Here is a 13,894-nt window from a genome sequence, read left to right on the forward strand (position 1 = left end):
GAACATGATCACACCTGGGTTCAAACAGTATACGAAATCTTTCAAATACGTTAACTGGGCCCAAACCCCGGTCACCTGGCTCTCCAGGCAGGCTAAAGCAAATGCTGAAAGTCCTTACTCCACACAGTCTCTCTGGCTGAACCCAGGTTATACTCCACACAGACTCTCCGGTTGAACCCAGGTTATACTCCACACAGACTCTCTGGTTGAACCCAGGTTATACTCCACACAGACTCTCTGGTTGAACCCAGGTTATACTCCACACAGACTCTCTGGTTGAACCCAGGTTATACTCACACACAGACTCTCTGGTTGAACCCAGGTTATACTCACACAGACTCTCTGGTTGAACCCAGGTTATACTCCACACAGACTCTCTGGTTGAACCCAGGTTATACTCCACACAGACTCTCTGGTTGAACCCAGGTTATACTCCACACAGACTCTCTGGTTGAACCCAGGTTATACTCCACACAGACTCTCTGGTTGAACCCAGGTTATACTCCACACAGACTCTCTGGTTGAACCCAGGTTATACTCCACACAGACTCTCTGGTTGAACCCAGGTTATACTCCACACAGACTCTCTGGTTGAACCCAGGTTATACTCCACACAGACTCTCTGGTTGAACCCAGGTTATACTCCACACAGACTCTCTGGTTGAACCCAGGTTATACTCCACACAGACTCTCTGGTTGAATCCAGGTTATACTCCACACAGACTCTCTGGTTGAACCCAGGTTATACTCCACACAGACTCTCTGGTTGAACCCAGGTTATACTCCACACAGACTCTCTGGTTGAATCCAGGTTATACTCCACACAGACTCTCTGGTTGAACCCAGGTTATACTCCACACAGACTCTCTGGTTGAACCCAGGTTATACTCCACACAGACTCTCTGGTTGAACCCAGGTTATACTCCACACAGACTCTCTGCCCCATCACAGCTTGCTGCTTCTTTCACAGCTTGTGCTGCAAATCACCAGTGTTGTGGCAGTAAGTGGTACACTGACTCTGCCATCCAAATGGCACCCTATTCCCCTATATAGGGCACTACTTTAGACCAGAGCTCTATGGGCCATTGTCAAAAGTAGGGCACTACATAAGGAATATGGTGCCGTTTTGGGATGCACCCTAAGACATTAGACTGGGCCAGGGAGGGGAGGCTTGCTGCTCTGTACAGCTGTGTTCCAGAGGAGACCAGTCTTGTATATAGTCACCACTTGATCATCCTCTGACTTTGCACCAAGACATGTTCTCAGGACAGGGTACTTATTTATCAGGGCTCATATTCACAATATGTGCATCCCAAATGGCACCCTATTCCCTGTTTAGTGCACTAATTTTGATCAGGGCCCTCTGGGTCTCCCTATGGGCCCTCTGCGTCTCCTTATGGGCTTTATGGGTCTCTCCCTCTGGGTCTCCCAATGGGTCTCCCTCTGGGCCTTATGGGTCTCTCTATGGGCCTCCCTATGGGCCTTATGGGTCTCTCTATGGGCCTCACTATGGGCCTTATGGGTCTCTCTATGGGCCTCCCTATGGGCCTTATGGGTCTCCCTCTGGGCCTTATGGGTCTCTCTATGGGCCTCCCTATGGGCTTTATGGGTCTCTCCCTCTGGGTCTCTCTACGGGCCTTATGGGTCTCTCTATGGGCCTCCATAGGGGCCTTATGGGTCTCTCTATGGGTCTCTATGGGCCTCCTTATGGGCCTTATGGGTCTCCCTATGGGCCTTATGGGTCTCCCTATGTGTCTCCCTATGGGCCTTATGGGTCTCCCTATGTGTCTCCCTATTGGCCTTATGGGTCTCCCTATGTGTCTCCCTATGGGCCTTATGGGTCTCCCTATGTGTCTCCCTATGGGCCTTATGGGCCTCCCTCTGGGTCACCCTCTGGGCCTCCCTCTGGGTCACCCTCTGGGCCTCCCTCTGGGTCTACCTATGGGCCCTATGGGCCTCCTTCTAGGTCTACATATGGGCTCTATGGGTCTCCCTCTGGGTCTACCTCTGGGTCTACCTTTGGGCCCTCTGGATCTCCCTCTGGATCTCCCTCTGGGTCTACCTCTGGGCCTCCCTCTGGGTCTACCTATGGGCCCTACGGGCCTCCCTCTAGGTCTACATATGGGCCCTATGGGTCTCCCTCTGGGTCTACCTATGGGCCCTATGGGCCTCCCTCTGGGTCTACCTATGGGCCCTATGGGCTGCCCTCTAGGTCTACATATGGGCCCTCTGGGTCTCCCTCTGGGTCTACCTTTGGGCCCTCTGGGTCTCCCTCTGGATCTCCCTCTGGATCTCCCTCTGGGTCTACCTCTGGGTCTACCTCTGGGCCTCCCTCTAGGTCTACATATGGGCCCTATGGGTCTCCCTCTGGGTCTACCTATGGGCCCTATGGGCCTCCCTCTGGGTCTACCTATGGGCCCTGACCAACGGTAGTGCACTAAATAGGGAATAGTGTGCATTTGGTGCACAGCCCAAAAAAATCTTAGACAAGAGTGCTGATCTAGGATCAGGCCCTCCCTCCTATTCATTCGTTAAATCAAATGTAAACAATAAATGTAATGACAATTTGATCAGCACTACTACTACTGAGACACTTTGTGAATACAGGCGTGGAGATCACTGGTACTGCTATCCAATGGGTGTAGAGATCACTGGTACTGCTATCCAATGGGTGTAGAGATCACTGGTATTGCTATCCAATGGGTGTAGAGATCACTGGTACTGCTATCCAATGGGTGTGGAGATCACTGGTACTGCTATCCAATGGGTGTGGAGATCACTGGTACTGCTATCCAATGGGTGTGGAGATCACTGGTACTGCTATCCAATGGGTGTAGAGATCACTGGTACTGCTATCCAATGGGTGTAGAGATCACTGGTACTCCTATCCAATGGGTGAGGAGATCACTGGTACTGCTATCCAATGGGTGTAGAGATCACTGGTACTGCTATCCAATGGGTGTAGAGATCACTGGTACTGCTATCCAATGGGTGTAGAGATCACTGGTATTGCTATCCAATGGGTGTAGAGATCACTGGTACTCCTATCCAATGGGTGAGGAGATCACTGGTACTGCTATCCAATGGGTGTAGAGATCACTGGTACTGCTATCCAATGGTTGTAGAGATCACTGGTACTGCTATCCAATGGGTGTAGAGATCACATCTAATACTTCCTGCCACCTTTTGCCGCGTTCACTTAACTCCGTTTCTGTTGCAGACAGACCTGAGCTGAAGTAGGTGGTAACCAAACTAAGCTGCATGAAAATGAAACCAGGATCCATCTGATTATAGTATTATTGGATTGTCTTTCTTCACACGATAATTGTATCCATGTCGATTTTCATCAATCCAAACAGTACAATATACAGTCGTGGGCCATAAGTTTTGAGAATGACACCAATTATACATTTCCACAAAGTCTGCTGCCTCAGTTTGTATGATGGCAATTTGCATATACTGTTATGAAGAGTGATCAGATGAATTGCAGTTAATTGCAAGTCCCTCTTAGCCATGTAAACTAACTGATTCCCCCCCAAAAAAACATTTCCACTGCATTTCAGCCCTGCTACAAAAGAACCAGCTGACATCATCTCAGTGATTCTCTTGTTAACACAGGTGTGAGTGTTGACGAGGACAAGGCTGGAGATCACTCTGTCATGCTGATTGAGTTTGAATAACAGACTGGAAGCTTCAGAAGGAGGGTGATGCTTGGAATCATTGTTCTTCCTCTGTCAACCATGGTTACTTGCCAGGAAACATGTCATCATCATTGCTTTGCATAAAAAGGGCTTCACAGGCAAGGATATTGCTGCCAGTAAGATTGCACCTAAATCAACCATTTATCGGATCATCAAGAACTTCAAGGAGAGCGGTTCAATTGTTGTGAAGAATGCTTCAAGGTGCCCAAGAAAGTCCAGCAAGCGCCAGGACCGTCTCCTAAGGTTGATTCAGCTGCGGGATCGGGGCACCACCAGTACAGAGCTTGCTCAGGAATGGTAGCAGGCAGGTGTCAGTGCATCTGCACGCACAGTGAGGCAAAGACTTTTGGAGGATGGCCTGGTGCCAAGAAGGGCAGCAAAGAAGCCACTTATCTCCAGGAAAAACATCAGGGACAGACTGATATTCTGTAAAAGGTAAAGGGATTGGACTGCTGAGGACTGGGGTAAAGACATTTTCTCTGATGAATCCCCTTTCTGATTGTTTGGGGCATACGGGGAAAAAAGCTTGTCCGGAGAAGACAAGGTGAGCGCTACCATCAGTCCTGTGTCATGCCAACAGTAAAGCATCCTGAGACCATTCATGTGTGGAGTTGCTTCTCAGCTAAGGGAGTGGACTCCTTCACAATTTTGCCTAAGAACACAGCCATGAATAAAGAATGGTACCAACACATCCTCCGAGAGCAACTTTTCCCAACCATCCAGGAACAGTTTGGTGATGAACAATGCCTTTTCCAGCATGATGGAGCACCTTTCCAAAAGGCAAAAGTGATAACTAAGTGGCTCTGGGAGCAAAACATCAATATTTTGGGTCCATGGCCAGGAAACTCCCCAGACCTTAATCCCATTGAGAACTTGTGGTCAATCCTCAAGAGGCAGGTGCACAAACAAAACCCACAAATTCTGACAAACTCCAAGCATTGATTATGCAAGAATAAACTGCCATCAGTCAGGATGTGGTTCAGAAGTTAATTGACAGCATGCCAGGGCAGATTGCAGAGGTTTTGAAAAAGAAGGGTCAACACTGCAAATATTGACTCTTTGCATCAACTTCATGTAATTGTCAATAAAAGCCCATGACACTTATGAAATGCTTGTAATTATACTTCAGTATTCCATAGTAACATCTGACAAAAATATCTAAAGACACTGAAGCAGCAAACTTTGTGGAAATTAATGTTTGTGCCATTTTCAAAACTTTTGGCCACAACTGTAGTGCGCTACTTTTGGACCCTGGTTAATAGTAGTGCACTATATAGGGAACAGGGTGCCATTTGGGATATATTCAAAGTCAGTTTTCAACCCAATAACCCATGTTGTTCCTCTAGGTGCTCGGTGACCTGAGAGCTGACAACCAGAGGCTGAAAGACGAGAACGGAGCGCTCATCAGGGTCATCAGTAAACTCTCCAAATAGACGGAGAGAACGAGAGAGACACAACAGGGAAGCCCACTCCCTCCCTCCCTCCGTCCATCCACCCCTCCCTCCGTCCATCCACCCCTCCCTCCGTCCATCCACCCCTCCTTCCCTCCCTCCCTCCGTCCATCCACCCCTCCCTCCTTCCCTCCCTCCTTCCCTCCCTCCTTCCTTCCCTCCCTCCTTCCCTCCCTCCTTCCCATCCCTCCCTCCGTCCGTCCATCCCTCCCATCCCTCCCTCCGTCCATCCATCCCTCCCATCCCTCCCTCCGTCCCTCCCTCCCTCCCTGCCTCCCTCCCTCCCACCTCACATTCCTACCAGTGCCAAAGAATGAAAGACAGAGAGAGGGGGGGGGGGGGGTATACAAGAAACAAAAACAGAGAAGACGTATGGGAATGTGGTACTCTAAACAACACCATATCTTGACTTGATTGTGACGCCTCTTCTTCCTTAGTCCTGACCAATCGCTGTGGCTTGTCGTTGTGTGTGTGTGTGTGTCTAATGCCCACTTTGAAGACAGGACCGTATCCATGGCAGGTAGCCGTGACAACTGTGGTCATGACGACGGCTCGCATAGTAGCAAAGAGGCGTGACAACAGCCAAATGCCCATGGGATTGTGATGTAAAAAAAAAAAAAAAAAAAAAAAAAACGGAGAATATAGACAATGTGCACAAGGGGGAAGTACTAATATGAGCACACACATTCCTTCTCCGGGTGCCATCCACACACATTGCACCAGTCCAAGGCATCTTGGTCCCTTAGCTTTCCCACTCAGTAATTTATTTTGTTTTGTGACCACCACATTCACACACCACCTTTTTCCACCAACCCACTCTGCTATTGTACTAACTACGGATCTCAGTCCCTCCCACTCAAAACTATCCTACCCCACAAATACACTCCTTATAGAGGCTTTCACATCGACTCCGTCCAGACCCTGGATCCACATCTCACACTCAAATCTGACTGTGTCATTCCACTCCATGAGTCTCTTAATCTGGTAGTCATTCCACTCCATGAGTCTCTTAATCTGGTAGTCATTCCACTCCATGAGTCTCTTAATCTGGTAGTCATTCCACTCCATGAGTCTCTTAATCTGGTAGTCATTCCACTCCATGAGTCTCTAATTCTGGTAGTCATTCCACTCCATGAGTCTCTTAATCTGGTAGTGTCATTCCACTCCATGAGTCTCTTAATCTGGTAGTGTCATTCCACTCCATGAGTCTCTTAATCTGGTAGTGTCATTCCACTCCATGAGTCTCTTAATCTGGTAGTCATTCCACTCCATGAGTCTCTTAATCTGGTAGTGCCATTGGTTTTGAACCCACCAGAGATCCACTCTTCCCCTCAAAACACTATAGTGTTCTGATCCACTCTTCCCATCAAAACACTATAGTGTTCTGAACCCACCAGAGATCCACTCTTCCCCCTCAAACACTATAGTGTTCTGAACCCACCAGAGATCCACTCTTCCCCTCACTAGTGTTTTGTTTAGTGACCCACAGATACTGCGTCCCAAATGAAACCCTATCATTTAAGTAGTGCACTACATCAGGGCCCTGGTTAAATGTAGTGCTCTAGAAAGGGAATAGGGTGCTATAGGCCCTAGTTAAAAGAAGTGCACTAGATGGGGAATAGGGTGCTATAGGCCCTGGTTAAAATTAGTGCACTACATAGGGAATAGGGTGCCATTTGGGCCACACAGACCCACTCCATGCTCATTTAAATGACCACAGACAGAGCGGTCTGTTGACCACAGCACTTTAATCACCACCAGCCAGGCCAAACTAAGTGATCACAGATCTGCTCAAGGCCAAGCTAAGCGATCTCAGATCTGTGCCAGGCCAAGCTAAGCGATCACAGATCTGCGCCAGGCCAAGCTAAGCGATCACAGATCTGCGCCAGGCCAAGCTAAGCGATCACAGATCTGTGCCAGGCCAGACTAAGCGATCACAGATCCGTCCTGATTCATACTATACAAAACAGCTCCCCTCATCCACAAATCTGCAATCCCAATAATCTGTCCTTTCTCCTGAAGTGTGCACTTGTGCACTCCTTCACAAATGTAAAAGCATTGGATAGGTGGAGGTATTGACTAGACTAGAGGATAGGTGGAGGCATGGACTAGAGGATAGGTGGAGGCATGGACTAGAGGATAGGTGGAGGCATGGACTAGAGGATAGGTGGAGGCATGGACTAGAGGATAGGTGGAGGCATGGACTAGAGGATAGGTGGAGGCATGGACTAGAGGATAGGTGGAGGCATGGACTAGAGGATAGGTGGAGGCATGGACTAGAGGATAGGTGGAGGCATGGACTAGAGGATAGGTGGAGGCATGGACTAGAGGATAGGTGGAGGCATGGATAGAGGATAGGTGGAGGCATGGACTGAGGCATGGACTAGAGGATAGGTGGAGGCATGGACTAGAGGATAGGTGGAGGCATGGACTAGAGGATAGGTGGAGGCATGGACTAGAGGATAGGTGGAGGCATGGACTAGAGGATAGGTGGAGGCATGGACTAGAGGATAGGTGGAGGCATGGACTAGAGGATAGGTGGAGGCATGGACTAGAGGCATGGATAGAGGATGGAGGCATGGACTAGAGGATAGAGGATGGACTAGAGGTGGAGGCATGGACTAGAGGATAGGTGGAGGCATGGACTAGAGGATAGGTGGAGGCATGGACTAGAGGATAGGTGGAGGCATGGACTAGAGGATAGGTGGAGGCATGGACTAGAGGATAGGTGGAGGATAGGTGGATGGACTAGAGGATAGGTGGAGGCATGGACTAGAGGATAGGTGGAGGCATGGACTAGAGGATAGGTGGAGGCATGGACTAGAGGATAGGTGGAGGCATGGACTAGAGGATAGGTGGAGGCATGGACTAGAGGATAGGTGGAGGCATGGACTAGAGGATAGGTGGAGGCATGGACTAGAGGATAGGTGGAGGCATGGACTAGAGGATAGGTGGAGGAGGATAGGGTGGAGGCATGGACTAGAGGATATGGAGGCATGGACTAGAGGATAGGTGGAGGCATGGACTAGAGGATAGGTGGAGGCATGGACTAGAGGATAGGTGGAGGCATGGACTAGAGGATAGGTGGAGGCATGGACTAGAGGATAGGTGGAGGCATGGACTAGAGGATAGGTGGAGGCATGAGGATAGGTGGAGGCATGGAGGATAGGTGGAGGCATGGACTAGAGGATAGGTGGAGGCATGGACTAGAGATAGGTGGATAGGTAGGTGGAGGCATGGACTAGAGGATAGGTGGAGGCATGGACTAGAGGATAGGTGGAGGCATGGACTAGAGGATAGGTGGAGGCATGGACTAGAGGATAGGTGGAGGCATGGACTAGAGGATAGGTGGAGGCATGGAGGTGGAGGCATGGACTAGAGGATAGGTGGAGGCATGGACTAGAGGATAGGTGGAGGCATGGATGGACTAGAGGATAGGTGGAGGCATGGACTAGAGGATAGAGGACTAGGATAGGTGGAGGCATGGACTAGAGAGGATAGGTGGAGGCATGGATGGACTAGGTGGAGAGGATAGGTGGAGGCATGGGACTAGAGGATAGGTGGAGGCATGGACTAGAGGATAGGTGGAGGCATGGACTAGAGGATAGGTGGAGGCATGGACTACTAGAGGATAGGTGGAGGCATGGACTAGACTAGAGGATAGGTGGAGGCATGGACTAGAGGATAGGTGGAGGCATGGACTAGAGGATAGGTGGAGGTATGGACTAGACTAGAGGATAGGTGGAGGCATGGACTAGACTAGAGGATAGGTGGAGGCATGGACTAGACTAGAGGATAGGTGGAGGCATGGACTAGACTAGAGGATAGGTGGAGGCATGGACTAGAGGATAGGTATGGACTAGAGGATAGGTGGAGGCATGGACTAGACTAGAGGATAGGTGGAGGTATGGACTAGAGGATAGGTGGAGGCATGGACTAGAGGATAGGTGGAGGTATGGACTAGACTAGAGGATAGGTGGAGGCATGGACTAGAGGATAGGTGGAGGCATGGACTAGAGGATAGGTGGAGGCATGGACTAGAGGATAGGTGGAGGCATGGACTAGAGGATAGGTGGAGGTATGGAGGATAGGTGGAGGTACTAGAGGATAGGTGGAGGTATGGACTAGAGAGGATAGGTGGAGGTATGGACTAGAGGATAGGTGGAGGTATATGGACTAGAGGATAGGTGGAGGTATGGACTAGACTAGAGGATAGGTGGAGGCATGGACTAGACTAGAGGATAGGTGGAGGACTAGATAGAGGATAGGTATGGACTAGACTAGAGGATAGGTGGAGGTATGGGACTAGAGGATAGGTGGATGGACTAGACTGGATAGGTGGAGACTAGAGAGGATAGGTGGAGGCATGGACTAGACTAGAGGATAGGTGGAGGTATGGACTAGACTAGAGGATAGGTGGAGGTATGGACTAGACTAGGATAGGTGGAGGTATGGACTAGAGGATAGGTGGAGGATATGGAGGTATGGACTAGAGGATAGGTGGAGGATGGACTAGGACTAGAGGATAGGTGGGTATGGAGAGGATAGGTGGACTAGACTAGACTAGAGGATAGGTGGAGGCATGGACTAGACTAGAGGATAGGTGGAGGTAGGATAGGTGGAGTATGGACTAGGATAGGAGGTATGGACTAGACTAGAGGATAGGTGGAGGTATGGACTAGAGGATAGGTGGAGGTATAGACTAGAGGATAGGTGGAGGTATGGACTAGACTAGAGGATAGGTGGAGGACTAGACTGGAGAGGACTAGGATAGGTGGAGGTATGGACTAGACTAGAGGATAGGTGGACTAGAGGATAGGTGGAGGTATGGACTAGACTAGAGGATAGGTGGAGGTATGACTAGACTAGAGGATAGGTGGAGGTGGATGGACTAGTATGGACTAGAGGATAGGTGGAGGATGGGCACTAGAGGATAGGTGGAGGTATGGACTAGACTAGAGGATAGGTGGAGGCATGGACTAGAGGATAGGTGGAGGTATGGACTAGACTAGAGGATAGGTGGAGGTATGGACTAGAGGATAGGTGGAGCTATGGACTAGAGGATAGGTGGAGGTATGGACTAGACTAGAGGATAGGTGGAGGTATGGACTAGACTAGAGGATAGGTGGAGGTATGGACTAGAGGATAGGTGGAGGTATGGACTAGACTAGAGGATATAGGAGGAGGTGGAGGTAGGACTAGACTAGAGGATAGGTGGAGGTATGGACTAGACTAGAGGATAGGTGGAGGTATGGACTAGACTAGAGGATAGGTGGAGGTATGGGACTAGAGGATAGGTGGAGGATAGGTGGAGGTATGGACTAGACTAGAGGATAGGTGGAGGTAGACTAGAGGACTAGACTAGAGGATAGGTGGAGGTATGGACTAGACTAGAGGATAGGTGGAGGTATGGACTAGACTAGAGGATAGGTGGAGGTATGGACTAGACTAGAGGATAGGTGGAGGTATGGACTAGACTAGAGGATAGGTGGAGGTATGGACTAGACTAGAGGATAGGTGGAGGTATGGACTAGACTAGAGGATAGGTGGAGGTATGGACTAGACTAGAGGATAGGTGGAGGTATGGACTAGACTAGAGGATAGGTGGAGGTATGGACTAGAGGATAGGTGGAGGTATGGACTAGACTAGAGGATAGGTGGAGGTATGGACTAGACTAGAGGATAGGTGGAGGTATGGACTAGACTAGAGGATAGGTGGAGGTATGGACTAGACTAGAGCGAGTTCCACCATGAATTTGCTTTTATACCCAAGAAAGAAAGTGAACAAGTGCACACTGATAAAAAGGACAGATTGTGTTGGGCCCCGTGCTGAACTCCCTCCTTAGGTTTCTATTGGGAAGTAGGGAAGGGAAGGGATAGCGGGAGGAGAGTTGTATCACCGTAGAGCTGGGGGTCAAAGGTCATTGCACAATATTATAGACTTGCTGTTCTGTAAAAGCCTAATATGCAATGCATTGTTTATTATTATTATTATTGTTATTATTACCATAATAAAATATGATAAAATATATTATTTTCGTATTTTTCCATTTGTCTGATGTCAATCTCTCCCGCTTTGCCAGGGAGCCACATTGTTGTATGATGTATATTATATTATATTATATTATATTATACATGTGTAATAAATAAGTCATATTTATAATAATCGTGTTGAGAAATGAATCCCATGTAGTCTTCTTCATCATGTTGGTGCGTGTGTATTTAACGTGTGTATTCCTCTGGCCTGTCTGTTGCTGTTGAACGTGTGTATTCCTCTGGCCCGTCTGTTACTGTTGAACGTGTGTATTCCTCTGGCCTGTCTGTTGCTGTTGAACGTGTGTATTCCTCTGGCCCGTCTGTTACTGTTGAACGTGTGTATTCCTCTGGCCTGTCTGTTGCTGTTGAACGTGTGTATTTAACGTGTGTATTCCTCTGGCCTGTCTGTTGCTGTTGAACGTGTGTATTCCTCTGGCCTGTCTGTTGCTGTTGAACGTGTGTATTCCTCTGGCCTGTCTGTTGCTGTTGAACGTGTGTATTCTGTTGCTGAACTGGTATTCCCTGGCCTGTCTGTTGCTGTTGAACGTGTGTATTCCTCTGGCCTGTCTGTTGCTGTTGCTGTATTCCTCTGGCCTGTCTGTTGCTGTTGATTCCTCTGGCCTGTCTGTTGCTGTTGAACGTGTGTATTCCTCTGGCCTGTCTGTTGCTGTTGAACGTGTGTATTCCTCTGGCCTGTCTGTTGCTGTTGAACGTGTGTATTCCTCTGGCCTGTCTGTTGCTGTTGAACGTGTGTATTCCTCTGGCCTGTCTGTTGCTGTTGAACGTGTGTATTCCTCTGGGTCTGTTGCTGTTGAACTGTGTTGAACGTGTGTATTCCTCTGGCCTGTCTGTTGCTGTTGAACGTGTGTATTCCTCTGGCCTGTCTGTTGCTGTTGAACGTGTGTATTCCTCTGGCCTGTCTGTTGCTGTTTGTATTCCTCTGGCCTGTCTGTTGCTGTTGAACGTGTGTATTCCTCTGGCCTGTCTGTTGCTGTTGAACGTGTGTATTCCTCTGGCCTGTCTGTTGCTGTTGAACGTGTGTATTTAACGTGTGTATTCCTCTGGCCTGTCTGTTGCTGTTGAACGTGTGTATTCCTCTGGCCTGTCTGTTGCTGTTGAACTGGCCTGTCTGTTGCTGTTGAACGTATTTGTGTATTCCTCTGGCCTGTCTGTTGCTGTTGAACGTGTGTATTCCTCTGGCCTGTCTGTTGCTGTTGAACGTGTGTATTCCTCTGGCCTGTCTGTTGCTGTTGAACGTGTGTATTCCTCTGGCCTGTCTGTTGCTGTTGAACGTGTGTATTCCTCTGGCCTGTCTGTTGCTGTTGAACGTGTGTATTCCTCTGGCCTGTCTGTTGCTGTTGAACGTGTGTATTCCTCTGGCCTGTTGAACGTGTGTATTCCTCTGGCCTGTGGCCTGTCTGTTGCTGTTGAACGTGTGTATTCCTCTGGCCTGTCTGTTGCTGTTGAACGTGTATTCCTCTGGCCTGTCTGTTGCTGATGAACGTGTGTATTCCTCTGGCCTGTCTGTTGCTGTTGAACGTGTGTATTCCTCTGGCCTGTCTGTTGCTGTTGAACGTGTGTATTCCTCTGGCCTGTCTGTTGCTGTTGAACGTGTGTATTCCTCTGGCCTGTCTGTTGCTGTTGAACGTGTGTATTCCTCTGGCCTGTCTGTTGCTGTTGAACGTGTGTATTCCTCTGGCCTGTCTGTTGCTGTTGAACGTGTGTATTCCTCTGGCCTGTCTGTTGCTGTTGAACGTGTGTATTCCTCTGGCCTGTCTGTTGCTGTTGAACGTGTGTATTCCTCTGGCCTGTCTGTTGCTGTTGAACGTATTCCTCTGGCCTGTCTGTTACTGTTGAACGTGTGTATTCCTCTGGCCTGTCTGTTGCTGTTGAACGTGTGTATTCCTCTGGCCTGTCTGTTGCTGTTGAACGTGTGTATTCTCTGGCCTGTCTGTTGCTGTTGAACGTGTGTATTCCTCTTCCTCTGTCCTGTGAACTGTTGGCCTGTCTGTCGCTGTTGTGTATTCCTCTGGCCTGTCTGTTGCTGATGAACGTGTGTATTCCTCTGTCCTGCTGTATTCCTCTGGCCTGTCTGTTACTGTTGAACGTGTATTCCTCTGGCCTGTCTGTTGCTGTTGAACGTGTGTATTCCTCTGGCCTGTCTGTTGCTGTTGAACGTGTGTATTCCTCTGGCCTGTCTGTTGCTGTTGAACGTGTGTATTCCTCTGGCCTGTCTGTTGCTGTTGAACGTGTGTATTCCTCTGGCCTGTCTGTTGCTGTTGAACGTGTGTATTCCTCTGGCCTGTCTGTTGCTGTTGAACGTGTGTATTCCTCTGGCCTGTCTGTTGCTGTTGAACGTGTGTATTCCTCTGGCCTGTCTGTTGCTGTTGAACGTGTGTATTCCTCTGGCCTGTCTGTTGCTGTTGAACGTGTGTATTCCTCTGGCCTGTCTGTTGCTGTTGAACGTGTGTATTCCTCTGGCCTGTCTGTTGCTGTTGAACGTGTGTATTTAACGTGTGTATTCCTCTGGCCTGTCTGTTGCTGTTGAACGTGTGTCTGTATCTAGAGTTCTGTTTTAAAGGGGCAATCTGGGATTGGGAAATCCATTTTATTGGGGGGGTGATTCTTTAATGATATATAGCCGTCAGTCAATAGGTCTGTGAATTTGAGAGTGGTTTATATTTCTCCAGTGCCGTTCCTTAGCTG

General features: G+C 49.0%; 1 protein-coding gene and 1 long non-coding RNA gene across 8 annotated transcripts in view; both read left to right on the forward strand.

The window, feature by feature from the left end:
• The window catches only part of zmp:0000001167 (protein phosphatase 1 regulatory subunit 12A), a 76,686-nt gene extending 71,438 nt beyond the window's left edge, over positions 1 to 5,248 (forward strand). For all 6 annotated transcript variants that reach the window (XM_046352193.1, XM_046352192.1, XM_046352194.1 and 3 more), the window contains one exon: positions 5,048 to 5,248. In XM_046352193.1, coding sequence (XP_046208149.1) covers positions 5,048 to 5,134 — 87 coding nt within the window. In that variant the 3' untranslated portion in view covers positions 5,135 to 5,248. The remainder of the gene's footprint in view (positions 1 to 5,047) is intronic.
• Positions 5,249 to 5,414: 166 nt separating this feature from the next.
• Positions 5,415 to 11,183, forward strand: LOC124037462. Of its 2 annotated transcripts, XR_006839194.1 has the most exons (4): positions 5,415 to 7,295; positions 8,713 to 8,816; positions 9,511 to 9,574; positions 9,848 to 9,901. It is a non-coding gene; the product is annotated as an uncharacterized LOC124037462 (long non-coding RNA). The 2 variants fall into 2 exon arrangements; XR_006839193.1 differs by lacking the exons at positions 9,511 to 9,574; positions 9,848 to 9,901 and adding an exon at positions 10,781 to 11,183 and having other exon boundaries at positions 5,416 to 7,295.
• Positions 11,184 to 13,894: the final 2,711 nt, after the last annotated feature.

Source organism: Oncorhynchus gorbuscha, linkage group LG06, assembly GCF_021184085.1.
Source record: "Oncorhynchus gorbuscha isolate QuinsamMale2020 ecotype Even-year linkage group LG06, OgorEven_v1.0, whole genome shotgun sequence".
NCBI lineage: Eukaryota > Metazoa > Chordata > Actinopteri > Salmoniformes > Salmonidae > Oncorhynchus > Oncorhynchus gorbuscha.